This window comes from Neolamprologus brichardi, chromosome 18, assembly GCF_056152115.1.
Source record: "Neolamprologus brichardi isolate AB-2024 chromosome 18, ASM5615211v1, whole genome shotgun sequence".
In the NCBI taxonomy this organism is placed as follows: Eukaryota; Metazoa; Chordata; class Actinopteri; order Cichliformes; family Cichlidae; genus Neolamprologus; species Neolamprologus brichardi.
Genome location: NC_142121.1, coordinates 14943686 through 14971323, shown reverse-complemented (window position 1 = coordinate 14971323; position 27638 = coordinate 14943686). Strand labels below are relative to the sequence as shown.

The following is a 27638-nucleotide window of genomic DNA, read 5'->3' as shown; positions in this document are numbered from 1 at the left end:
ATGGAGTAAAAATGTGGCCACAGACAGGTCGTTATTCTGCTCAGAATAATAAATAACCTTATGCATGGGTTTTTGTGTGTGTGTGTTTGTAACAAACCTAAACTACTTGGTAAATAAGGCAAATCCCTCTAAAATTACTATCAAAATTGCAATTATAGCACATTTTGAGCTACTAGTTCTAAAGACAGATCAATGCATTTTGTTGTGCCTGGCCTCTCTGGATGAATGGGAACTTAATCTTAAACTCCTTAAACAACAATTATAGAGTCTTTCTGAAGGTCTTTCAAAGTTTTCCTTTGGACATTGGCTGCTTTTTCCACTCATCTTCAGTCCTGTCATGTCTTATTTTTAGAGGAATGGTGTTTGTTTGTTACACCTCTTAACACTGACCTATGAATCATTCAAGAATGAAATTCAAAGGATGCACAAAAGACATAATTTATTCCAGCTTCTTTAGTTGAATCAGTCTGACAGACAAAATAGCATTTATGTGGCAACAAAGTAATTCCCAAACAGCTATTGCTGAAAACTTGGTATATCTCAGTTAATGTATTTGGTGATTAGACTCTGATGACTCATAATGGCAGAACAAAATCCCAACATCCAGAGAAGCTTTGAATGTCCTTCAAGAAACCTGGAAAAATATTCCAGAAGACTACTTATAAAGAAATTGCAAGAAAGCGTGTCTAAGAGGGTTCAAATGATCTTACCAAATACTGACTTTTAAGCTCATTAGAATTGGTGGTCATGGTTTCAAATAACGACTGTTAGAAGGGACTTTGTGGTTTTTCTCCTTTGTTCCCTTTGCTCCTGTACCTTGGTATCAATTCCACATATCTCTGGGTGTATTTGGTATTTTGGTCACAGCAGTAGAGTTGTGGCTCACACAGCAGTCCAAAATCTCAGATAGGTGTTTAATGAGTACTTATGCGTTCATACTTATCAGATCATTCAGAGCGGCACAGTGGGCCTCTTGAAAGGCACCACCCTGATCCGAATGGAGATGTTTAATCAAAAAATAAAGACAATCACGAAGAGGAATTTTGTGTTGATTTGCAGTTACCAAGCAAATGGACAAAAACCACATGCACAGTGGTCGCTACAACTACAAAAAATCCTCTCCTTGTACTCTTCTTTTGGTGTATGCCAAATAGTTTTGGGTCACACAGCGGTAGATGATTGTCATGATCTAGTCATTGTTGTGGCCAGGTTAACAGAATTGTTATTTTGTGAGTCCCACCCCTGTTTGGATCTTTTCCTCTTCTGGTCTTGATACAAATTCAGCATGTCTATAAATAAAATTACTCAATAAAATTACTGGAAGTTAATTGCATAATGTTAATATTCACCTCTGTGGAAGCATCTCCATTTGTTGTTTTCACTCATTTATTCAGGTTTTCAAGTATTTGTAATCACTATGAATACAACAGGTTTTGTCACTTGGCTTAGTCATTTCCGGGCATTTTATGCTTGTGTTTTTAGGACAGCATCAATACAGTACGCACATCTGAATGAATACAACATCATTCAACTCAAAAGATTAAAAATGTGTCATAAGCGATTTAATAATTCAGATAACGTCAATGCTCTTACATTTGTCATCAAGTATCTAAGCTTTTTGTGTCATTTATTCCCTTGCACATCCACATCATCATTCCATTTGTTCGATTACTTTTTTAAATATCAATGCCAGATCGTAGCGAGAGCTGTTTTATCTTCTGATATAACTGATGCATTATGAGTCAGATATTTAGTACCCAGTGAATAAAGGGCACTAAAACAGCTTAATCAAGTGTTTTTGCTGAGGGCCAAGAGTTAAGTCTGTTTGTGTGCCTGGCTGCTCCTCTCCTCCTATGAATTCCTGTTATCTGAAGCATTTACATGGCAGTATCACTATTTGAATGATGAATTAAAAGGCTTTTGCCTTTTGTCCAAAACAACACAGCCGTTTAGAAAGCTCAGTTGGAACTGATATGCAGAGCTCTGCTTGTGATGTCATACACTGATGTGTTTGCTGTGATATTTTTAAATACATTAAACAGAAATTTCACTTATCACTGACGAGAGTGCATCATAAATGGTGCCTTTCAAAATAATTTGTTTTTTTAGTAAAACTAATATTGAATGGTTTGTGTTTTAGGGGTTATTAATCAATTCAAAAGACTTCCAAACTTGCATTTTGGTAGAGACATTGCCATGCTGTTTACTACAGACAGTGCTATAGGAGAATGTATTTTTGATTGATGTAACAGCTTATTCCTTTGATTTTTATTTATTTAAACATTTAAAAAGTGTTTTTTGGTATTTGGCACTGAACATGTGACCTGTTTTACCCCAACAAGCTTGGATTACAAATTTACTGCAACAGAGATGATGAAATTGACTTAAAAACTGACAGAGCTAACTGAACAATACATTCTTCGAAACACGTGGTTAAGAGAGCAAATAGAAAATAGCAAAAAATAGCAGTATATTATAGGCACTGTATACAAATTGCAGATGTAGCCAATAAAATGTCATCCACTGATTTGTGAACATAAATTTTGAAGCTTTTATTAGTAATATATTGAACATATTTGTTATTTTCATTTTTTGTTCTTTTTGCCATTTTGTTTGTGTCTCTGGCAACTGCCAGTTAAAACCACAACAGAACAGATATCACAATTATAGACATTCCATACATTTAGAAAATAGACATCTCTTTATCAACAGTGAGTGAGAAACCTGAACCTTTAACATTATACCTTGTACCTCTGATCTTACAGTAATAACATAATCACCATACAGAAAGTGGACAGCTGATGCTACAGAGCTCGCTTAACAAAGTGTATTCATATGTTATATTGGTCCAATGTCTAAACACAGATATTATAGTTTCACTTGTACAATTAAGAGCACAACAAACAATTGTGTTTGTCAGTAAACAAAATTAAATCTACTTCAAAATGTACCAGCACCATAAAAATGGTGAAGAGTTCAAGTTCAGTGTCTTCATTGTTAAGCCTAGAAGACAAGACTTCAGATACCTGCACTGGCACCACCTGCCAAAAAACATATTTATTCCCACTCTAAAGTTGTACATTTTAATATGGCAGTCTGTGGACACTGAATTACTATTGATGCCAGCCTTGAGCTGTAATTCCAAAAACTAATCTTTCAGCACTTCTGCTCTGGCTTCAGTTTTCAGTCCAGAAGGTTAATGCTTGCTTGGATATGGAAGGGTCTCGTAAACGACAGAGACACACAAAAACTTGAACTTGGCTCATTTGACAACTCACTGGCCATCAAATACGAGCAAGAACAGTTTCCTGGCAGATTATTTTGAAGTGGGAATGAGATTTCAACCGATTACTAAAAGCCAAAAACCTTTTAGGGAAACGCATAATTATGATTTCTCTGACAGATATTGTAGTATGGAATTCAATTTGTAACATAATGTCAAGAGTAATTTCAATATTCACAAAAAATAGATTACTAGCACGTGAAATAGATACCATCATCATTACTCTATTGTAATGGAAGAATAAAAAACTTAAAGGATTGCTTCTTTCATTGCAGTTTTCCCCCATCGGCAGTGAATGTGACACAGATTTATTGTTCAGTCCTGCTCTTTGCTTTACATTCTAACAAAAAGAGAAAATGAAATGATTACTTTACATAGCACTATAAATCGTTCTGTGGTGTGACATCTGACATGACTTCAAATGAACATCTGTTGTCTCGAACACATCCGTTATGTTGATTCTAAAAGCAATGTTTTTCTACTCTTGAGGCACATACCACAGGGAAATAATTATGCGAAGAGGCTGCATGGATGAGAACAATCATCCTTACAATAACACAATCTTCATCTCTAATTGAGACCCAAGTGGACAATGACAGCATAAGCCAATGAGACCCACTAAGCATGGTAACGACCTAAAGGGGAACACGGTATCCAATCCATTCTTCACCTTATGACCTTATAATTTACACGACAAACAAAAATAACACAAAATGAGGCGAAAATTACCAGTTACCAAGAACTTGCAAAGTGCAGACACCGTGACATTGCAAACAAGTGCATATGTGGGAGAGTAACAGTTAAAATGACAAGTGTTACACAGACTTTAGCTCAAGATGCAACTCGAGGCACTTTAGATGTTTATATTCACACAGTAACATTATAGCATGCCATCAACTCAAACAGAGCTCATACTCACCTCACTAGCCCTTAAGCAAAATTCTGGTAATGGGCCCTTCTGTCTGAGCCTCAAGCCATGTAAACCATTTGCCATTACCACCCAGTCACACCTGACACTCTAGGCTCTCAGTACAGTCCCGCCTCCTTTATTTTGCTTTGTGTGCCAGTCGAGGAATAAGAGAATATTCAGAACAAGAGATATACCCACGAGGCGGATGCTTAACCCTTTAATTGTTTGCTAGGCATCACCTCAGCTAATATGAGTCACTAAACTGGATTGTGCTTTTTGGTTTGATGCAACCATCTGCCAACCTTTATAGGAGATATGTGTTTATGTTTTAGGTGAGTGAAATTCTAGGATTTAACTTAAATGTTATTTACTCTTTGTAAGACGCACCCTTAGCCAGGGATACAGCTTATTAACCAAATTTGGTATTTAACCAGGAACTTAGGTTTCACTGACTGCACCCATTCTACTCACAAGTAGAGGTTTCAAACTACAAATCACCTCATTCATTATTTTTGTGCAGTGTAATAATAAAGTCATTGTGAAAGATGAGACATGTTTTGTGTTTTAAGTCAACATGTTGACTCAAATTTCTGTCAGCATTTTTGCCAACATTCCTCTCTAAACATTTTTTTTTTATTTTTGTTATTATCCTTTTTTTTCAGCTGGTATAATATTTCATTTACTGTGACAGACTAATAGTATATAATTTCAGGGCTGTCGTTTGGAGTGGAGGTTAAGGTAAATTTGAAATATGTAACTATTAACAATAACTTTTATTTCTATTTGTTTAAAAACATCTTATCAGTGGTTTAGTGTTCTTATTTTAATCATACTGACATACAAGGTATATATATATATATATATATATATATATATATATATATATATATATATGATGTCATATATATATATATATATATGACATCATATATATCATATTTTCTGTGTAAATTCTCTGGTGCGTTTTTCTACTCTTTAATTTTATATCAAAAACTATCACTAGCAAGTCAAATCTCATCTCATCTGGTGCAGTTAAGTAATGATAGTATAGCCACAATTGCCAGGAGAATGTTAATCCCTTCTCCTTTCTGTTTCATAACCCGAATAACGGATTTCATTGCCCTCATAACTATAGAGGGAGGCTTAGCTCATTATTGGCCGTAATCCAGTCTGAGAGTTCTCCCAATTGGCGGCGCAATGACAAATCAGTATTGTCCTTGGTATAGAGAAGGTGGAGATGTTAACAAAATCATTGCAATGGAGAAAAAAAACAATTTCTGGCTGTAAGGTAACACTGGACAGGACTACAGGGTACAGGGCTGTAGTGGAGTGTTCCTGTTTAAGTCCCTGTTTCATTTTGCTTGATCACCACTGCTAAAATATTCATTAAGTCAAGAGGTAAAGCTCTAAGATTTAAATATTATTAATGCACCTTGATCTCACTGTTTCACCAAAAGTTATCATTAGATCTTATCTCTACAAATATACCATGCATTAAATGACATTAAAAGACACATTACGCCAAGAAGTCACTGGATACAGTTGTACGTATCATAAAACTGTGGTGATTAATTGTTTCATGTAGTGTCACATGCAGAAATTCAATTTTTCCACAAGATAGTCTCTGCAATCTAACTCCTGTCAAGATCTCATACTGAGTACAGAGTTGATGACTTTAAAGGCTATAGCATATGAGTTACATCATTTTTATACCCATCAAATATGGTGGCATTGCCATCCTGTAAGAGACCACTTTAAGTAGGATAGAGATGTTTCATTATGCAATGATCACTTAGAATAACTTTGGAATTACTCTTCCCTTTAAAGAAAAGGCTGGACTCCAATCATCAAATGCCCCACGGCAGCATAACAGAAACACCTGATTCTCGCAATGATTGTTAGTTTTTTCCCTTTAATTTTTCACCTGCTTATATAAATTAGATTATGTAAACTATAAAAACCATTCATCACAAATAGCAGTTACCACCATAGTCTCACAGCTGAGTTTGACAGTCTTCATTTGGAAAAACATGTTTAGTAAACAGATTTTTTTAAAAACACACACAAATATAGCATTTGCCATTGTGTGGTTTCAATTAAAAGATGCTAGACAGACTGTGGAGTGTGCCCATCAACAACAGCATCCACTCTTCACAACTGCCAAACGTCTAAATAACCACCCACTTCTGATATTTACTAAAATTGCTTCTTTTTTTTTAATGTTCCTGAATATCATTTTAACACTCCTTTCATGCATTTCTGGAACTAAATCATTGAATTAAACTCTTCAGTCAAACGTCTGCTATTGTGCGACTGAAGTTCATTTTTATTCTGCGGGAATTCAGTTTCAACCTTTTTGTTTTTTATAGTATTTACTTGCTAATAGGTGATTTAATTGCTCTAAACACTCGGTATCTTTCAGAAACACATTTCACTACTGCCCAGCACCCACATCCTTGAACAATGACAAGCTTTCAGAGAGGACAGAATTAAAATTCAAAGGCAAGGCGGTTCATTTTAGTTCCAGGAACCCCTGTGCAAAAACACTTGACTGATTTTAATCACATTCTTATTTATTTCAGCTTAGAGCTTGACATGACTTTTTAAAACCCAGTGGTGATTTTCACTTTATTTTCACAGTGTAACAGCACCATCTAGCAGGTTTCTTTAGGAATTAGTGTTGCTCACTGAAGCTATTAGACGTGCTCAATCTAAAAGCCTTGCCTTTACGGCACTGCTGGAATAGTAAACATTTATTTGCAGAATAGGCTTTTACTAATAGTACTTTATCTCCCTGTCTGCTGTGCAATCACATTGACTCAGGATTACTGTCTACATGTGTCTCCACCGCTCGGCTATAAGGCTGCGAAAACAGAAGGAATGACTCATGGAATATGATTGGCGTTTGGCAAATACCACAAAATCTCTGTCTGAGAGTCGCCGCATTACTCTTCCCATAAACAGAAATTAGAGTATAAACAGAATTTCCATTAAAAAGGTTTGCATTTTCTGAGGAAAATTACCTTACTCATCAGATACAATGCAGTGGCACGGTCTGTGTTTGTTTGAATTTAAAACAAGCACATTATTACACAGAAAATGAGCTCTTTAACTTATACGAACAGAACTGCCACAAAGCAGTTAGGAAGCGTTTGTTGAGAATAAAAGATTTGATATGATGAAGTTCTCGTCCTCCTGAAACCCATTGTTTTAAAAATTGTGCTTAGCTCATCTGGTACAATGAGACTATTCAAACAGAAGCTGCAGTTGTGAACCTCAGTAGTAACAGAAACAATAAACACTATTTCTGCGCTTCACCTCATTATATATACTCAAGTGCATTAAAATGCAAATGCATGCTTAAGCTGCTTTAACAAACACAAAGCCTGCACAGTGCCCTTATTACTTTGTGACTGTGGGATCTTTTCTTTCACGTCACATTAATGAAGCCATTTATATTAGTGACAAATACGATCATCCTTCTCTCCTTCTTCTTACCTCTTTATTAACTCCATTCGCAGCTGGTGTTTAGTGTACTGGTGTGTGTGTGTGTGTCATTAAAAATGTATAACATCTCTCCAAACAGTGTCCTGACAAGCCACTCATGCTCATTGGATATCAGTCATTAAAATTTAGCGGAGAGGCAAAGCATGGCCTGGGCAGCTATCAGGTTACTCATTCAGGCTACGGATGAATTTTTCAAAGTCCTCTTACCTCTACAGGCACTGCTGCTGATGTCTCAAGGCTGTGCGCTCTGACATTGCCGTTGTGTGTTTCTGCCGTTATTGTAGCTGGGGTGTGACAAAAGCCAAATCAACAATAACAACATGACTCTCAGGGTGACTATACTGATTCATTTAGTACTGCTCTTTGACAAGGCTGATTCTAAAAAAGGTGAGTTGCCATTCTTTATCTTGATGGAGCAATGCTTAAATTTCATGGGAGTGCTTTATCTTGCAGGTACTGTATATAGAGAGAATGGTGGGATCCAATTGTTCAATGTCAGCTTGTAATACACTTTCACGGTGAACCATGACTTCTTTCTCTGAACTGAAATGAAATGTTTTTTTGGTTTTGTTTTGTTTATTTTTTGTCATTATAAGGAGTCAAATGTGGAGGAATCCTCTCTGCTCCATCTGGCAATTTCTCCAGCCCAAACTTCCCAGGCCTATACCCCTACAACACACACTGTTCCTGGCTAATTGTGGTAGCAGAGGGCTCCTCTGTCCTTCTCACTTTCCACTACTTTGAGCTGGAGTACCATGCAAGCTGTGCTTATGATTACATTAAAATATACAATGGCATATCTGAGGATGAAGGGAATCTCCTCGGGACATTTTGTGGTGACATCTCTCCACCTCAATTCACCTCTTCCTGGAATGTCATGTCCATCATCTTCCATTCAGACCGCCATGTGGCCTACAGGGGCTTCACTGTTGGCTACAGAAAAGGTAGCTTGTTACACTTAATGCAATGTGACAGGGATAGTTGGCCAAAACTTGAGTTGATTTTGTCCGGCCATATTTAGACAGTTTAAGTCGTGTCTTGTAGGTGAAATTTCTTGGCTTTGACCTCACTTAAATATTGTATATTATATTCAATTAGAGCTCATACGGATGCTAGTGGCTGCGTAGGTGAGGCAAATTTCACAAAACCATAATGCTCACAATGAACATATTATCGTGTTTACAATTTAGTTACTGTTTTATTTCCTAAAAGTTGCAGAACTATTAGCATGACTATAAATGTCTGAATTGTTGCCTAAACTTTGGTCTAACAGTTACCTATAAAAATGCAGCACACTGAATAGAAAGTGTGCATGTGGATTCCAATGCAAATCTAAATCTGCATTTTTTCTTCTCTAGATATGTGTGGTGGAGTCCTGACTGGTCTATCTGGAGTAATCTCTAGCCCTGGCTACCCCCAGGAGTATAGCAACAATGCCGACTGCTCTTGGGCCATCCATGTGTCTAACACAAGTGTGGTCACCTTGGTGTTTTTGGACTTCCAGCTGGAAAACAATGAAGGATGTAACTTTGACTTTGTAGCCCTGTTTGACGGCCCAACCGTCACCCACCGGCATCTGGGTAAATACTGTGGGACAGATAAACCCCCCAACATCATCACTACTTCCAACCAACTTCTCGTAGTCTTCAAGTCTGACTTCAACATTGGGGGACGTGGGTTCAAGGCCTACTATTATTCAGGTAGGTGAATTTGATTTCGGCTTTCTCACATCAATATGCAAAGTGCTTTTGTATTTTTTCTCCCTGAGTGTTCATGTTTTTGGTGTAAATGCAGAAACCTAAAGGTAATTTTTTTCCCAATTATCAACAATTTGACATTCGACCTAAAGCAAATTATGTTTAAAAAATTCTGTTCACTTACAGAACAGAAAATCTATCTTGAAACCCACAAAAAATCTATTTCAAAAAGCTAAAGATCAACAGGGAACATTTTGTGAGAATGGATTTTGTTGGATTTTAAAAAATAGAGAACAATGGATTTTATTATTGGCTAAAGGTATTGCAGCTCGACTGAAACAAGCCACAGGAGATATCCAGAGCATGAAACAATATACCTTAACAATCTGATCAAATAGAAGCATTTCAGTTGCAAAGAAAAAATCCTCTTTCATAGAAACTGGGTAAACACCACCTTCATAAACACAAATGTAAAGGTCCTTGACTGGTCTAGGGACACTCGAGTTCAGTCGAAACTGCAGAGTAACTTTTAGAAAGCTGCTCACAGACTGTGCCCATTTGACCTTGTTGAGCATAAGCCAGCTGGCAAAAAGGATAAAAAAAAACAACAACTTGAAGAGACACCTGTATAAATGCCATATATAACCCCAGTCCATCACAGATCTAACACAGAGAGGCAGACAACCACACACTCTAATTTTCACACACGCAGCCAACTTACAATCACTGATTAAATCAGTCATATAAACATGTCTTTGGTCTGTGGGAGTTAAACAGAACATCTGGAGGAGGCTCTGGTAATGTCATTTGCCCATTTAAAATTTATTTGCCAGACACAGTGACCAGGATCTTAAACATAAACTTTTAGTCCGAGACTTACATGAGGCTGCATGGAGAGGATGAAGTACAAAAAAAGCCAATCATAAAATGAACGCAGTGCAGCAAGCTAACATCTGCAATCCAAATGACTATCTGATCGGCTGTACTTTAATAGGTGAGTGCCAGCAGGTGCTGTCTCATGTGAGTGGCAACTTTAGCAGCCCAAATTTCCCCAACATCTACCCAAACAACATTAACTGCCACTGGAGCATCACTCTAGCCGCAGGCTACCGCATCAAACTCTTCTTCCCCTTAATGGACTTGGAGGACCGCAACAGTTTATCAGATGAGTGCGACTATGACTCTGTCGCAGTTTATGATGGGAATAGCCAGACGGACGCTCTGATGGGACGCTGGTGTGGCAGGGAGCATCCTTCTTCTCTCGTCTCAAAGGGCAACAAGTTGCTGGTCGTGCTTAGCACAGACAGAAATGAAGCACACAGAGGATTCACCGCTTCTTATCAGGGAGGTAAATATTCCTTGTACAGGCGTATGATTAACTTCTAAAATATCTTTTTGTTAACTTTTTCCATATCATTCTTATGCTGCTCTTAAAAAGTGTGATTTTTTTTTTCCTCAATCCAAGTGGTGCCTGTAAATGTTAGCTGTACAAGATCAGAATTCACCATTGTGATACCCCAGCAGTCCTTACCTCAGCTGGACCGTGAGAGCATCTACTTAGGAAACCCGACCTGTACAGCGCAGCTAACGACCACTTCATACAAGATAGTGGCTCAGTTTGTCGACTGTGGTACTGCCAGCCAGGTGACTAACATGTTCTCATTTACTGGCACACTATAATAGGCAGCAATTTGCCCTATTTAAACTGCTAAACATTTGTTGCAGACACTTGCGACTTGCTTCTATTAATACTGTATCTAATGATCCCTTACAGAAACATCGGAACATCACCATGCTTGTAAACAAACTCTACATTGATTTCTCTGATGGGAAGCAGGAAAATGTACAAGAATATAAATTGCAGTGCGATGCCCTGCGGAAAATAGCATCAGTGTCCATCATTTCTGCAGAGGAGCGTCGTCTGGAGGAGCAGGCCCAGCAAACTGACAATGGTAGCAGTGGCAGTGAAGGGGATCCAGAAGCTGAGCCTCATGATTTTAGCGATATTGTCTTTATCAGCATTTGTGTTCTGGCTGTTATTCTCATGGTTATAGCTATTGTTTGGCTAGTGCTTCTTTAGCTAGCTATATACATATACATACATACACATATACATATATATATACATACATACACATATACATATATATATATATATATATATATATATATATATATATATATATATATATATATATATATATATATATATATATATACACACACATACATACATATATATACACATATGTGATTATATTAGCTCTTCTTCATCAAAGACAGGACTCCAGCGCTTAAGTTGTCATGCTTTAAATTATGTTTCGTATAAAAATGTTCATTTACAAGACAAAAAAACAATGCACCTGTTGAAAAAAAATGGCTACATTATTACATTACAAAAGGAATAGCATTAATATCATCACCTCCAGTATTCTTTACAATGATTCATGTGCAGTTGCAAAAAGTGCAAGGCTACTGATGTGCCACAAAAAGATTTTTTTTTAACTTCTTTACAGAAAATCAAGAAAACAATAAAAATAAAATGTAAAAAAATGTGTGCATAAAATCCTTCTCCAATTGTATTAAAACTATTTTCCACATACAGCTGGCTCTACATAGTTTATTATTCTGTTATTTTTTGTATTTAGAAACCAGTGTGTTGACTGCTATTGTGCTGTTCTTCACCTGAGTTCTGACCTCAGGGTTGTGTTTGAAGGCAAACACAAGTGCTCTAACAGTCCGTCTGTATGAAGTGCTGACCAGTCGGGAGCTCTGGTGAAACACTTCCCTCTCGATGTTGTCTATAAGACCAGAATCTTCCTGTAGGTGAAAGATGAACAGAAATATTTCAGGTATGAGTCAGACAGAGAACAAATAGCTGTAAGATGAACAAGCATTCAGATACTTCTTATAAAGAACATGCCAGTGCTGGGAATGGAATATTTTAAATTAATAAATGTGCATAAGTTAAAATACACTCGTAAACAGCGATCAATAAATCATATATGCTGATTTTCAGGCTTACATTCAACATGTAACATGATAAGGAAGGAAACGGGAAGAAATGAAAATTATTAAAAACAAAATCTTTCTAAAGCCATGTTTCACGATTGCCCTGAGATTCTCCATCTTACCTTGACCTCTAGTGCTTCAGACATGAGCCTTCTAGCGTTGCTCCTGAGTCCTTCAGACTGTTTGTCCGAGCGCACTTCAATAGATGGCTTATTGGAATTCTCCTCGATGAACGTCCTCCAGTCCGTGTAAACCTTTGCTGCCATTGAACTTACTTCGGGATCCAGATGCTTTCGCATTTTGTTGACAGTGTGACCTTAGCAGAGAGATGTTTTGATTACGTATGTGAATATTGTGAATTTGACTGGCCCGGCATTTATGAGGAGAACACTGTTTTAATGAGTGGTTTGCTCTTCAGAGTTATAATTCTCATGTAATAAGAGAGTAAAAGCAAACTCAGCTCACACCTACATGTGAGCTGTTATTCGTGTTATAAAGGTTGGTTGTGCAATCTTTGAACTAAAATGGAAACTTAATTGACTTTCTAACGACAGCCCATCTGTATAAAGAGTTATTAAAAAATTTACCTATTTTCGTGCACTTGAGCACATCCTTGGAAGGGACCTTCTTACTCAGCTCTTTTAGGGCAGTCAGCAGGTTGTCTTTGCTCTGTTCTGGCAGCTCCAGCATTGATTTGTAACGCATGATGTCCTCAATAACAACCACTCGCTTTACGAAACACAAAAGGCAAGCAATTACTACATAAATGCGTTAACACACAATACATGCATGCCTAATGTCTTACCCGTAGAGATTCAATTGTAGTCTGTTTGTACACCTTTTCGTCTGTCTTCGATTTTTTAGGTGCGTCTCCCTTAGGAAGCCGCACTACAAACTTGTCCATGTTCAAAGGCAAGCCAGGAAGCTCCTTTGTAGAAAGAATGAGATTGACAAATTTTAATACAACAGTTTGACTAAAAAGAAGCCGATTTCCTACGTGGTTCAGCTAACAGCTACTTTCTGCCTTTCGGGTAACGTTGTCTAACTCAAGCCAAATTTAACTGAATAAATGCTTTGCCAGTGTTAATTATGTAATTCCGCTATAGTCTACTAAAGGATAGCTCCATATTATCGCTACAACTGCGATAAATAATCTCTTTGCTAGAGCTAACAGTAGCTGGATGGCTATGGTAAATAATGGTAGTGGCAATGTTGCCTTTACGTACACTCGGAAACAATGAAGCTCTTCAGCAGATTAGAAAGATTTGGAAGCCCTCGTGTACAAAATTTCAGTAAATAAATGACTAACGTTTTATATAATATGAATATTAATTTTAAAGTAATATAATACTATTATTATATTAGTATCATCGCTGGTATTCTCAGTAAAATGTCTTTTGAATAATTTGGCCTTATCTTCCTCTCTGACTTTTCGGATATCAGTCTTTTTTTTAATTTATTATTTTTGCTTCGGAAAACAATACAAATGAACATATTGATTTTTCCACTATTTATTGTTTGATTATTGTTACTGTTAGGATTTTAGGGTTTTTTTAGTCAAAATATTATTGTTGAGTATTTGTGGATATAGTTTACAAAGAAAAAAAGAAGACGGGAAACACAAACTGTTTACAATGAATACAAAACAGAACTTCTCATGTTGGAACATTGTTTTCCAAACAAGATTTTAGGGTTTTTAAACTTAGCAAACCTTAAATTTAGCAAACTGAGAAAAGTCTCGCGCGAGGTAAAGTTCCCGCGAGAACACAACCCGATAAGGAGATCGAGGAAGAGGATCGTGTTATTTGTTTAGGTTTTGGCAGGCAAAATGGGGTCTCTTTCCTCAATTGTCTGCACTTTGGGACTCGCCGTCCTGTTCGCAGGCACCTTAGTATCTTCAGATGTATTTGACAGCGTCTTGGGAAACACTGCGTCCTGCCATAAATCATGTGAAATGACATACAGTTTGCATACCTATCCTCGGGTAAGTTGTCATATTGAAAAGGAAAGCGACTGCTACAGTAGCTAGCTTTTGCGTTTGATAAGTGGACAAGCGTGTTTTTTTTCCTTTTTTGCAATGCATTTTTCTTTAGCAAATATTGTTTGTGAAGGACAAGTTTTGAAAGTGCGTCATCTTTCAGCTGGATATCCTTGTTTGTCGAGTCATTCAACTGGTCCTCCCGTTTGTTTTTTATTGTACAGGAGGAAGAACTATATGCCTGTCAGAGAGGCTGCCGCCTGTTCTCCATTTGTCAGTTTGTCCGTGACAGCGAAGATTTAAATCAGACCAAATCCGAGTGTGAATCAAGTAAGCTATGCACTGACCCAGTTAATTCACAGCTGTGCTGTCGAAGAGGTTTGCTAACTAATTACGTGCTATGCTCGTAACAATAAAGTATTTCTTACAATCTGCTTCCGTTTTAATACATCCAGTTCCATGGTGTAAGCTTGCTCTAGAGACTCTTTGTTCTGTATCCACAATCCAGTTGGATCTGTTAGCTCTATCATCTATTATCGCTCACCTCTTTCAAACTTCTGCAGCCTGTCACGAAGCCTACACTCAGTCTGATGAGCAGTACGCATGCAACCTGGGCTGTCAGAATCAGCTCCCCTTCGCTGAGCAGCGAAATAAGCAGGTATGACTGTATATAACGCATTCAGACAGTGGCTTCCACAGAAACATCTGCAGTATTAGTAGTTTTTTTTCATAGTTAATTCAGATTCAGTAAATACATTTAACTAAAGTTTAAATGCAGAGACTTGAAATTGCTTTTGCAACTTTACTGTAGGGATGGCTTTGGTACTGGAGCATGCAGCTTTCATTTAGGTCAGCTGTTTGATCTCTCTTGATTCTGTATTTGTTGCACTTCAGCTCCCACTTTTAAAATAATTCTTTGTTCAATATGTTTGTTTGTTTGTTTGTTTTGTTTGTTTTTTCCCCCAGTTGGAGAGCATGATGCCTAAGATTCACCTTCTGTACCCATTGACTTTGGTCCGAGGTTTCTGGGATGATGTAATGAGTCAGGCCCACAGCTTCATCACTTCCACATGGACGTTTTACCTCCAGGCTGATGATGCCAAAGTCATCATTTGCCAGGTAAGTAAAAGAAAACCAACCCCCTAATCTACCAGATGCAAAACAACACACTTCACCCTGGTAATGTGCAAATGTAATGGAGCAAAATGACTAGGAAAAATAAATAAATAAAAATCTGCCCTATATTTAACAGGTTGTACCTGAAATCAAGTTCTTTCCAGTTCAGGTTGAACTGGAAAAATATGTTAAAGAGGAACCTCAGAAGAGCTGTAAGACCTTTCATTCATCCTCTTAAAAAAAAAAATAAAGTAATTAGTTAAGGACAAAAGTAGTTTTGATCTCAAATAATGTGTTAGGTTAAGGCAGACATCAGTGAATATCTTTCTGAGTTTGGTTTCTTGTTTTCAAGTTCCTGGACTGAGCAGCCCTGTATTTAAGGACTACGAACGCACTTTAATCCAGGAGAGGGACAGAGACATGACTGGGGACCACACCTATAATGACGAATACAATCTTTTCAGCTCTTTTTCAAGGTTGGTTAGCACATTTCTGTCTACATTGTCCAAGAGGTGCTGTTACCTTGAACAGGATATTAATGGTATTGAGGATCTTGCATTTGTGCAGCTACATAACCTTGATACTTATCCTTTACTCCTCAGGAATCCTTGGCTACCGGGGTGGATCCTTACCACAACTCTGGTCCTGTCTGTTTTTGTCCTGATCTGGATCTGCTGTGCCACTGTGGCAACTGCTGTGGATCAGTATGTACCTGCTGAGGTATGATATCTATTCTTGTTTGTTTAAGTGGTTTATAGCAGTTTGTTTAGCACACAAGCTTAATCTGGGCGTATCTGCTATGTGTGAATTCAGTTGCTGTAGTTCTGTTTTTATACTCTGTATAAATTATTTTTAAATGGATAATTGCTTATTGTGCTGTTGCAAAGTTAAATAAGAAACTTGGTTCCACTTTCCCATCTGCATAGTAATTATGAAGCTACAGCTACGAGGTGACTAGCATATCTTGGCACAAAGGCTGGAAATGCCAGTCTTGTCCAAAATAACCCAACCAGTATTTCTAAATCAAGGATTCTCAAATTATGCCCTTTCCAGAGCCCTCTGCAGAGTAATTGCACAAATCTACACGTCATTCATATGTAATAAATCCCATTATAATGTGGCAGCACAGAATGATACCAAAGGACTATTTCTTTGTTTCCAACTCTTCTTCTTTTATGCTATATATGTGTGCCAGTCCTTTGTGGAGTCTTCAAGGAGCTACGTGGACCTTTATCCTCATGTTATAGCAGTGTACTGTCACCAGGGGGCAGCATCAAAATATTTTGCCTCCAACGACAGCTGGTGGGCTCTTCATGTTTGTGCAGTGGTTGGTCCTTAAGCACAGACCCTGGTGCAGAGAACACAGAAATCATAACAGACAAATGGCTTCTTTACAGTGAAGAGAAACACTGTTTAAAAACAAGAAAATATGATATCCACTTCTGCTTAATTCAGTTTCTTATGCATACTTTTTCATACAGTGTATATACACTTCTTCCATTTTGTGCCAAATGCCACTGTTGCTCCCTTCAAGCAGACGTTTCAGCCAGTCAGTATTCTGCCTGTGCGTACCATCATTGTGTGTTTTAGAGAAGTGCATGCAAGCATGTCTGCATTGGTCGCATACTCAAAATGCTTCACTCTGTATCACCAAAGACTGGTCTCAAGAAATGTAATAGCCACCTTACTAGACTAACACGGGCAAAAAAGTGACTGAATGAACAGAATACCAGCAAAAATACCAGACAAATGGCACCTTACAAATAGCGGGTGGGCTTGGTGTGTGCATTTGGGCTGAAGTTATTTCCTGAACAGTCATTTTGACACTTCTGGTTTATATATAGACCAAACAAGATGGAAGCTGTAAGCTTTAGAGATCATGGCTGGCAAAAATGTTTTTTAAAGAATTCCTTGAATAATGAGGTTTGTGTTGACAGAAAAAAATCAATCGTCAAAACAATGTTTAAAAAAAGCTTTTCCTTTTTCTTTTTTTTTTTTTTCTTTCAGAAATTAAGCATCTATGGAGACAGTGAATACATTAAAGAACAGAAACTGATTCCATATCCAGCATCCTCCCTGCTGATCATCACCTCCAACGGATCAGAGGAGGAGGCTGGACCACTCCCTTCCAAAGTGAACCTAGGGCAGTCTAACATCTAGAACCCAAAGCTGTACAACAGAGGGGATATTCTCTTTTATGTATAATCTCAAGTTGATTTTTATCCTTTGGCTTAAGACCTGTCCTGATTGTAGTCTTAAGTCACTACTTTCAGAATCTCACTACTTGCAGAACTTTTTTTTCCACCCCTATTATTATTATTATTATTATTATTATTTCTCTTTTTGCCTCCTGTCAATCGTAGCTTTTAAAGTTGGAGTGATAGTTTTTCTGTATATTGGCATAATTGAGGCATTATAGCACAGTGACAGCAGTACAAGTCAACTAGGTTTTGGGGGGTTTATTGCAATTTTGGTGTGCATTAGCTCTCTATTGGTGTGCTTACTTTATTGAATGTTTAAATTAACTCTTTGTGACTTGAAGTGATGCAAGTTTCTTCCAAACTGTTAACTTTTGATAAAATAGGTTGTGGTGGTACTGCAGACTTACCCTGTTTGCTTTTATGTTTCTACTGGGGTGATAACCTAACGATATTGAATTTTACAGCAAAATTCTCTGCTCTTTATATAAATTGATAGTGATGGTACAAACAGTAAGTCCTTCCTGCTTAACTGTTGTCTCTTCTTATCATAAGTCAAATTAAATACAGAGTGAATCTAATGTCTGTTTTTTGTTTTTGAAGTTTAAAATGCCAACGTATGACTCCCATTGCAATAGATAATAGTTTGCAAAAGGAGTCGTAGAACTCTTGCTCAATGCCTTCACATAACTACACAGGTAGATTTTACTTTTTATTATACCACAGTAGATAACGTTTTACTGCAGTGGTCTAATTTGCATCTCTGACAGTACATTGTAGTGGGCACAATGTTGCCTTTTTATGTAGTGCAAGACATGCAAAACTTTCTTTTGATCGCTTATTGCTACACCTCACTGTTTTCCAGAAGAGCTCTATAAAAACTCTTTGAGGCAAAACTGAGAGTAGCTAACACTTCCTGTGTTAGTGTTTATCTTCGATCTCTGCTATGAGGTTAAAAATTGTATGATGGGCTGCGTGTAAAGTAATGAGCCTTCACACAGCTTTACAACTGCAGAGGGAAAAAAACAGATACCAAGTTTATTTGAACATTTGCTTGTATGACTACTTTACCAATGGCCTCCTAAAGCAATTTTCTAGCTAACTGATGTTATAAACATTATAGAAAGACCTGTCAATAAAATGTCCTAGAAGACATCTCAAGAGACAATTACGTGGTGAATATAAGGGGAAAAATCATGACCAAATTTATCTGCTGCTCCCTCTCTGTGGAACATGTACCATTTTTCTACATTGAAAAACGACCGTGCCTCCAGGTTTTCTGTGTGATAATTTGATTTTAGGGGGGAACTGCACAGACTTGGTACATCAAAGTCTGTTTACACGTCTGGGGCAGTACTTCTGCAGTTACGTGAAAAAAAGTTGGACAAAACCTTTTGTGGCATTAGAGAGATGTGTGCAACATCAATATAAATCGCCTGAAGTGATTTAAGTTGAATCAGCACTAGTCGGGCATGGGCTTCCAAGTTTGAAAATGAAAGAAGAATCTAGGGTTGCTTAATTTGAAAGAAGTGGGTTTCCCAGACCGGTGAAGCCTTCTCATCATCTCTGCTTAAAGCCTGAGGTCATCACCCCCTACTGCCGTAACAAACCGGAACCTTTGAGTTGAGTTGCACTGTGTAAAGTCCAGAAAAGTAAAGTTCTTGTTAGGACCCATGAGCAAAAGTTTCTTCCAAACACATCCCCAAGATTAGGCCCAGAACAATAATCCACCTTGTCCTGTTTAAAGTTACTGTTGCACAATAAAATGGATAATAAAGAAGAAGACGAATGAAAAAACAATACTTTATTGTTAAAAAATATACAAACCATATTAATTTAATCCCAAAAGACATTTTTGTATTATAACCAATGGAAACCATCTTCCTTCCCTTGAGTCTAAAGGCAACTTATTCATTGACATGTTCAAGTAGCTCTTCAACCTGCGTGCTAGTTTGGACACATGCCTTAATAGCTGTTCAACAAGTCAATGTCCTCTGCAGTAAGAGTTGGTGAGGACGAACATTTTCCCGGAGGGCTTTCATTTGAAGTGTCACACGTTTCTGACTGAAGCCTCCTTTTTCTGGGATCATGGCAGGGATTCTCTAAGTCATTTGCCCTAGAGGGAACCTGTTTTTCTCTTACGTCATTGTTCGCCGGTCTGTAGAAATGGAGTCTCGCACTCTTATCCTCTTCCGTGCTCTTATGAGTCAGAGGTGTTGCATTCAGTACCGTTCTGACAAACTTCTGCCTGCCAACTACAGAAAACAAATTTTAAAAGTGTCCAATTATTTATTTAAAAATAGGTCACTGTGTAAATATGATGAACTTACAAAAACGAAGTGCTGATGTTCTTGATTCTTCAACTTTTTTCTGTTTTGGCATTTGTGAGCTATTCATTTCCCACTGGTTTACAACCTGAAAACATGCCAAACATTACTTCCTGACACTTGTTATTTAAAAAAAAAAAACAGTTGTGATCAGAAGTTTAAATCCATTCATCATGGCGTGAATTTCATAGTTATTCTGAGCTTTTAATTATTTATTTGAGCTGTAAAACAGAATATGCTTTTATAGCACTCATTGACTTGACCATCAGCAGAACAATGGGGAAGTCAATGAAGATATAAGAAGAAGAATTGTGGATTTACAAAAGTTTCCAAGGTTTCTTGGAGCCATTTCTAAAGAACTGCAGATTCCAAGATCATCAGTTGAAACAATGGTACTTTGATCAAACTGTCGCCCCCAGATTAAATTAAATTTGTTAAGATATTCAGGAACAACCCAGAAACTACCAATACCCAAGCCTGCCTTGAACTGGAAACGACTGTAACACCAGCATCACGGTCCACACTGAAGGAAGTTTTAAATGGCTATGGACCAAGAGGGTGCTGACTAAGAAAGAAGGAGGCAACAATCATGTGTTCCAACAGGACAATGTTCCCAAACACAGATCAAAATTGGTTTTGGTTGAGGTGCAACTTGCTAAGGGACATTTAACCAAATGTTGGTGAGGCTGTATGTATGAGTGGAATACAGAAATTCCAGAATAAATTCAAACATGTACATGTTTTTTTAAAGTTATTAAAGATGTGTACAATACAGTGATTCCACCTTGGGGGGAAATAGTTTACCATTATCATACCCATAATGAGTCTATGTAAACATCTGACCACTACTCTATTCTTCTATCAATGTCAAATCTGCATTTAAACATACTTACCTGCTCAGCCCAACCTTCTGTCTTGCATCTTGAGTGATCAAAGGTATCCAGTGGTTTCTCAGAATAAATTAGTCCTAACAGGTTTGACATTGTTGTCTTCAATCCTGTGCCAAGCTAGAGGTATATATTACATTTAGATGTCAGTATAACAATGAGCCACAGATAAGTGTTACACACAACTGTTGATGTTATACCTTCAAACTGGTTCCAGATACATCAAGATTTGCAAGTTTTGGGAGACATGTGAGGTATCCAAGAGCCCTCTCTGAGATATTGTTGTCTGGAAAAGACAGAATATAGCTGATCAACAATTTTATAATGATGTGAGTTTTGAATACTTCAAATCTGGAGGGGATGGTATTTGTGCCATCACCATGAAATCAACTAATAGTTTGGTAACCAACAGGAAATATCCAGAAGCTGAAGACAGTCCAGTCCCTTGTGCATCATACGGATAGGTGCGGTCAGTCGTTGGAGGCCAGCATCTGACAGGCTGTTACTACCGATGAAAAGTTGAATCAGGCTCCTAAAGTGGGAAAAAAATGTTAGCAACAGCTTTTATTAAATCTTTCATGTAATTTCTTTAGGAATGCAATACCTTGCCAGGGAGGTGGATGTTAGATGTTGAAAAAGCTCATGATTGTCACCCAATTTGCAGCCAAACAAATCCAGAGACTTCAAATTATGAAATGTTTTTATTTCATCCATTCGCTCGTGCAGAAGTGGAAACCTGCAGAAATAAAAGAGGAACAACAAATGCTAGCTGTCTGTGGTAAAGAAGAAAAGGAACCTCGCAGTTTTTTGGTGACAGCCCGACTCACCTGTTTCGTAAACACAGTGATTCAAGTACCATGCCTCCATATGCATCACTGAATAACTGCAGGGCTTTTGAAGAAATTTCTGGGTTTAAGAATACACGATTTTCCTCAGCTGCTACAAAAAGTTTATCGCCTATTTGCTCAGGGAAGCCAATCAGAGAGTCTACATGATGAATATTGTCAACTACAAACAACAAAGTGATGTCAAAGAGAGATTTTGTGGTATATCGCAGACTTCCCTCTTCATTGTAGGTGAATATAAAATGCTCTTTTCTGGGCACAAACGGATTTGTCCTTCTGCACGATAACGCTGGCTTTGGCTGTGCCAGGACTATGTCACTGACACGACGAAGACTGCCTCTTTCTCGGACATAAATGGTGCTATTGTCCATAGTAAGGTCGCACTATTAAGGGCTGCACGTTAAGTCAGCAAAAACTCGAAGTAGCTCACAAGCTAGCTATTAAATAGTATCATGTCCTTGGCTAAAATTAGTATAAAAGGACACCCAAACCCTGCAGTTAAACTCTTTTACTACTTTTTTGCTCCAAATATTTCACATTTTACGGCATTTGCTTTACTACTTGTATGTATTATGACAAATATTCCGGGTTTCCTACGGTAGCCGCGGTTCCTACAGTGCAAGCAAGTTACTGGCAGCTGTGCCTGCTCACTTCAAAGTAAAAGATGGTTAATAACGAATGCTTGTTTTTTAGGAACTTCTTACCAAATTGCGTATTATAAGTAACAAGAATGTAATATGAGAAAACGTGTACATACTTTATAATGAACCTCTCAGGATCTCACCAAGTAGTAGTTTAAATTTAAAAAAAAAATCCAAACCCTTATTTTGAAAATGTTTAGGAAGAAGTCCTGTTTACATCCTTGATCTAGCCCGCTCCCGGAAGTGCCAACGTATACGACAGAAGTTAAGTGATTTTTATGGATTTGGAAGGATAATTTGGTAATTGATTTTCCAAAGATGATAGCTAAACATATTTTAAAAAGACTGATACTTTTAATGGTTGTTTTTCTGTCTTAATCAGATTTTACATAGTTAATGTCAAAGTTGATGATCTGCTAAGTGAGAACTTGGTAGCTAACTCAGCTAACTCATAGCGTCTGTTCCCTTTATTGGTTACAGTGTGCGAAGTCTTAATCAGTCTCCATAGCTTGCTGAGGTTAAGTTGTTGCCCTTGTGTGACAATTAATTTTCAGTGCGTTTGAGACGGACTTCACTCTACGAATCTTTATAAATGGCGTCGAAAAATGATCCGTTTCAATTTCAGGGTGAGTGTCAATTCTCCACTGTGTTATGGAAATGTAGTTGTTTATTTTTGTGAAAACTTTAAACTCACAAGAAGCGATCGTTGACATTTTGCATTAATCCATGTCAACTAACTAGAATTTGACGAAGCTGGCGATCTGTTGGAAGCCAACAGAGATGCAACTACCATCAGCATCGATGATGAAGATGTGAAGCCTAAGAAGCAAAGCACTGCGACTGGTTTCTCTACTGAAGCTGATACTGAGGATCCACTTGCCAATGATGACCAGGCAGAGGTTAGGACAAGCCTTTGAATTTAATATATTTTATTAACTTTTAAGATTTAATTTAATTTTTCACCTACTCCTTGAATTTAAGCTTCTCTCGGGGCAAAAGAAAAGTCCCTCTTTTTGGTCTTTTGAGTACTACCAAAGGTTCTTTGACATCGAGACCCATCATGTAAGTTTTTTTCTAATGTATCCACTGACTTTTTGGCACCATTTTTTCTAGATCTCATCAGATTCCATATTTAGTGGTTTCTAATATTTCTTTCAGGTAAAGGAAAGGATAATTGGATCAATGATGCCATGGCCCAGAAAGAACTTTATTAATGTCTACCTCCGTAGAAATCCTGATCTCTATGGTTAGCTCTTCATAATTTTAACAGATATGTCTCAATCAGATTTTTTTTGTATGACACTAGGTGTATTGTTCTTTGATGTTGTATTCTATTGGTAAATGCCATTTTCATGGAAACCCCCAATAAGGAAACAACTTACATGTGTGTAACAACTGCTTTCAGGACCATTCTGGATTTGTACCACTCTTGTGTTTGCCACCGCCATAAGTGGAAACATATCCAACTTTTTGGCCCACCAAGGCGATCAGGACTACAAATATACCCCAGAGTTTCGAAAAGGTTTGCTTCTCTTCACTCTCTTTGCAATATGACCAAAATCTCATATCCCAATATAAGACATTTATCGTCCCAATATAAATCACAAAATTTTTACATTTTCTGAAAATTCTGTGAATCTTGGGGAGCTCGACTTGCGTGAAGTGTTTCCAGCTGGGCATCCTTTACCCGGAGTCGAGTGTTTTAACTAATACATGAAACGATACATTTTTAGACATAAGTTGTAACGGCCACCGTTTTATTTGTGAGTATTTATTACACGACGTGTTCTAACGTTTGAGTCTATGGTTTATTTTTTTAGCGCCTGACTCCTGACTCCACGTGATTCAGTTTATTTTGAAAAGTCTCAACAGGATCTTGAGCTTTATTGTGAAAGGTGTATGTGGAAAATAAAAGAGCGGACAAGCGATGGTTTTATCATCGTTGTTGCTAACGACAACGCATAAAAACAGGCCTGTCAGTAGTGTGGTTATATTAAATATGAGAGAGAAATTAAGAAATTAATATAGCCACTACAGTGACCATCAAAACGATGAAAAAATATTGCCGTAAACAGTTTATTTTGCGACACCACAAAACAAACGATAGCGTAAAATGAAACGATAGACGTTTTTTATATCGTCATCCGATATATATTGTTATATCGAACAGCCCTACTCTCATACACGTTTACATTAAATATGGGAGGGAAACAGCCATTTCACACTGAGTTTTGATTCTTTATGTTTTCCAGTAACCATTGCTGCAACAATAATCTTCAGCTATGCTTGGTTAGTGCCTCTTGCCGTCTGGGGTTTTCTGCTATGGAGAAACAATAAAATGGGGAACTTGGTGTCATATGCCTTTATGGAGATTGTCTGTGTATACGGCTATTCTCTTTCAATATATATACCTGCAGTGGTAAGAAATTTTGTTTTGTCTTGTGTTTTGTTTATTCATTTTAAAGTAGTAGTAACAAATGAAGCACTATACTAAATTTTAGGCATTTATATAACCTCCCTAAAAGCAGATGCATATTTAATTACATGATTTGTTTGTTTCTAGTTTTTTAACTTTATTTTCTTAATCAAGGTTCTGTGGATTCTCCCATTTAATTGGCTGAGTTGGTGCACCATTGTGGTGGCACTCTGCCTCTCTGGCTCAGTACTGGTTTTGACTTTCTGGCCTGCAGTCAGAGATGACCACCCCAGAGTTATGATAGCATTCCTGTCAGTGATTGTGTTGCTCAACATCTTGCTGGCTGTTGGTTGTAAGGTAAATGTGGCTACTTTTGATATTTAATGACAAAATAGTATTTGTGCTAATCCATCTATTTCATAACGCTTATCCATCTGGATTTAGATAACAATGATTGACTCTTTCTAATTTATCCTCTGTGATGTCAGCATGGCCTAGTTTTGAACCCACCTCTCCATTCGCCATTCGCAGATCCGATCACTTACACTGATATTTTGGCATTTGACTCCTCTGTGGGTTTTTGGGAAACAAATATACTTTATAGTGTCAAGTTGAATCCCTCTGGGGAGATGCGTTTCAGCGGAAACTATGACTACATTACTACATGGTGTGAGAAAGGGCTGCTAGTAAAATTCCTATCATGAATACTGTCCGGTCCTCAGGGATATCATATGTCCCACCCCACTGAAGTAATTAGGCTACAAACTAAGCCATGTCTGAACGCTTAACAAGATGAATGGCTTCCAGAAATCCTGTATTCTTTTCTCTACCCCTGAACATTTGCTTCACACTTATTCACAGTTTGGATTTCGTGCTTACCAGTTTCTCATAACATGTCTTTGCCCTGCCAGTACTCCTTTGCACAAGTTCTTTGACACTTTACTCATTTGGGTTTTCTTTTGCAGACCTACTTTTTTACTATTCCAGGGAACAAGACGGTAAAGCCAACAAATTCGACGACATGAAAGACTTGCATTGTCTCGAGGTACCAACAGTGACACCTAAGCTTTTTAAGCTTTTGCATATACACTGAAAATCTGATATGTATTTATTATCTGTATCTACATTGTGTTTATTTCATTTGTTGTTTGCATATTTACACTCAGTAGTGTCACAAAGGAGGACTTTAATACATTATTGACCCTTTTTTGGAGCTTTGGCTCACATGTGTGTCATTTTGACCTACTAAATCTGACACAGGACTTCCTGTACATGATTTTGCCGTGCCAAAGCAAGTGTTATCCTCTTTTTTGTCTTTTTCTTTTTTTTTTTCCTTTGAATTTGCAGGCTCTCGTGTTGCCTTATTAGGGAGAATCAAGTTGCTGTGCTGATGAAGTCATGCAACGTCTGAATTTCACCTGAACTCGTACATCCGGTCTTAACACCTTAACCCCTGTATCCTGAGTGCGTGTCTGGATCAGCTGTGTGACATCTGAAAATGCACAATAATAGCAAGCGTGTGGGGTTTTTTTTTTCTTTTTACGGGTGCTGGATTCTAAACTTTATGCATATAAATGGAGTATGGTTTAAAATGACAAAAAAGGTATATTTTAGTATGACCTTTATACTTAAGTTACATTTTTAAATATTTCTATAACAACACATTTCATAACTGGTGACAGCACCGATGGCATGCATTTTTATATTCCTATAATGGGAAATGAATCATTTGTAAACAGAATTTTCTGTGTAAACAATTATACATATGGTGTGTTAACCAAGGACTAGCGTTATTACACTTGGAGCTGTTGTACATTACTCTTAAGTTTCTACAAGTCCACCCAACTCTTGCCAAAGACCTGTGCTAAACTTTTAAATGGTCATGTAAGTGTTTCTAGAATTAATTTGGTAATGTTTTTGATCGGAAGTGCAGAATTTATTGATTCATGGAGAAAAATAAAACATGGTTATTGTGGGAAATGCTGTATTTGAATGTCATTGTTTTATATTTCTAGTTCATTGCGGATCTTTAACACAAACTGAGACAGGTTTCCTTATATTATATAAAATAAGTAGTTGCCTAATTGTTTCTTGTCATGCCTGCAGAAAATTGATATCCATCCCAGGTGTCATAGGTCAAAAGTTAATATTAATTAAATACTAAATCTTATATAGTGCGTTTCTACTCAACTTGAGCACTCAAAGCACTTTATGCAACATGTCTAATTCACCCATTCACACATTCATACAAGCACTTTTTTGTATTTCTAAGTGCTTTCTATCTAACAGTCATACTCTGAACTCTGGGTGGTTGCATTGGATGAATGCTTAAAATACTTCATGTGATTCTTCATTTTAGGTAGCCTTGAGTCACCCCGGCTTTCACATCCATGTGCAACGTGACTCATTTCTTTGGGTTTCTAACTACTTTGTTTGCCTATACATGTCAACAATTGGACATTTTAAATATTTAAAGAAGAGATTGTAACTAATAGGTATAAGATGAACATTTCAAAGAGATTAGCTTTAAAAGTGAGCTGCTGCTACCGTTTTCCAGCTCATCCATCTAAACTGTCACGTGGTCGAGCAAACCGATAGAATCTATCGTATCACTGTTTGGATTCGCGGATCACCCGCAGTGGAAAATCTCACAGTATATATCCAAAGCTGACCACATGCAGGCACACGGTGTGTGGTCAGCACTTTACATTCAGTGAACCTACGTAAAGACTATGCTTAATATTTCCACTAATTAAGTAGAGCTACTTTTTTTTTTTGATTAATTAACAAAACAGAAAAAAAGTGTCACTTGAACCTTTGT

General features: G+C 37.4%; 5 protein-coding genes across 8 annotated transcripts; 3 read left to right on the top strand and 2 right to left on the bottom strand.

Annotated features, from left to right (window-relative positions):
• The first annotated feature begins 8020 nt into the window (after positions 1–8020).
• On the top strand, positions 8021–11477 carry cdcp2 (CUB domain containing protein 2). Its single transcript, XM_006792417.2, has 6 exons — positions 8021–8087; positions 8297–8644; positions 9059–9400; positions 10392–10745; positions 10863–11041; positions 11172–11477. Exons 1-6 carry the CDS (start codon positions 8021–8023, stop codon positions 11475–11477), a joined length of 1596 nt encoding a protein of 531 aa, XP_006792480.2.
• Positions 11478–11691: 214 nt separating this feature from the next.
• Positions 11692–13631, bottom strand: tceanc2 (transcription elongation factor A (SII) N-terminal and central domain containing 2). The gene is made up of 4 exons (XM_006792256.2): positions 13215–13631; positions 12997–13138; positions 12532–12725; positions 11692–12217 (listed from the first exon to the last, which is right to left on the bottom strand). The coding sequence occupies exons 1-4, from the start codon at positions 13311–13313 to the stop codon at positions 12029–12031; spliced, it is 624 nt and encodes a 207-aa protein (XP_006792319.1). The 5' UTR covers positions 13314–13631; the 3' UTR covers positions 11692–12028.
• Positions 13632–14174: 543 nt separating this feature from the next.
• Positions 14175–18282, top strand: tmem59 (transmembrane protein 59). The gene is made up of 8 exons (XM_006792257.2): positions 14175–14393; positions 14612–14717; positions 14951–15045; positions 15354–15506; positions 15640–15715; positions 15856–15979; positions 16106–16223; positions 17511–18282. Exons 1-8 carry the CDS (start codon positions 14238–14240, stop codon positions 17661–17663), a joined length of 981 nt encoding a protein of 326 aa, XP_006792320.1. The 5' UTR covers positions 14175–14237; the 3' UTR covers positions 17664–18282.
• A 1208-nt stretch (positions 18283–19490) lies between these two features.
• On the bottom strand, positions 19491–22394 carry lrrc42 (leucine rich repeat containing 42). Its single transcript, XM_087831663.1, has 7 exons — positions 21743–22394; positions 21520–21651; positions 21326–21447; positions 21116–21201; positions 20922–21035; positions 20032–20116; positions 19491–19956 (listed from the first exon to the last, which is right to left on the bottom strand). The coding sequence occupies exons 1-7, from the start codon at positions 22129–22131 to the stop codon at positions 19667–19669; spliced, it is 1218 nt and encodes a 405-aa protein (XP_087687789.1). The 5' UTR covers positions 22132–22394; the 3' UTR covers positions 19491–19666.
• Positions 22395–22604: 210 nt separating this feature from the next.
• On the top strand, positions 22605–26797 carry yipf1 (Yip1 domain family, member 1). Of its 4 annotated transcripts, none has more exons than XM_087831662.1 (10): positions 22605–22667; positions 22883–23027; positions 23143–23300; positions 23383–23463; positions 23560–23647; positions 23807–23923; positions 24654–24820; positions 24992–25174; positions 25783–25862; positions 26165–26797. In XM_087831662.1, the coding sequence occupies exons 2-9, from the start codon at positions 22994–22996 to the stop codon at positions 25840–25842; spliced, it is 888 nt and encodes a 295-aa protein (XP_087687788.1). In that variant the 5' UTR covers positions 22605–22667; positions 22883–22993; the 3' UTR covers positions 25843–25862; positions 26165–26797. The 4 variants fall into 4 exon arrangements, with proteins under 4 accessions (XP_087687788.1, XP_006792323.1, XP_006792324.1 ...); XM_006792260.3 differs by having other exon boundaries at positions 22625–22701; positions 22882–23027; XM_006792261.2 differs by having other exon boundaries at positions 22629–22701; positions 22956–23027.
• Positions 26798–27638: the final 841 nt, after the last annotated feature.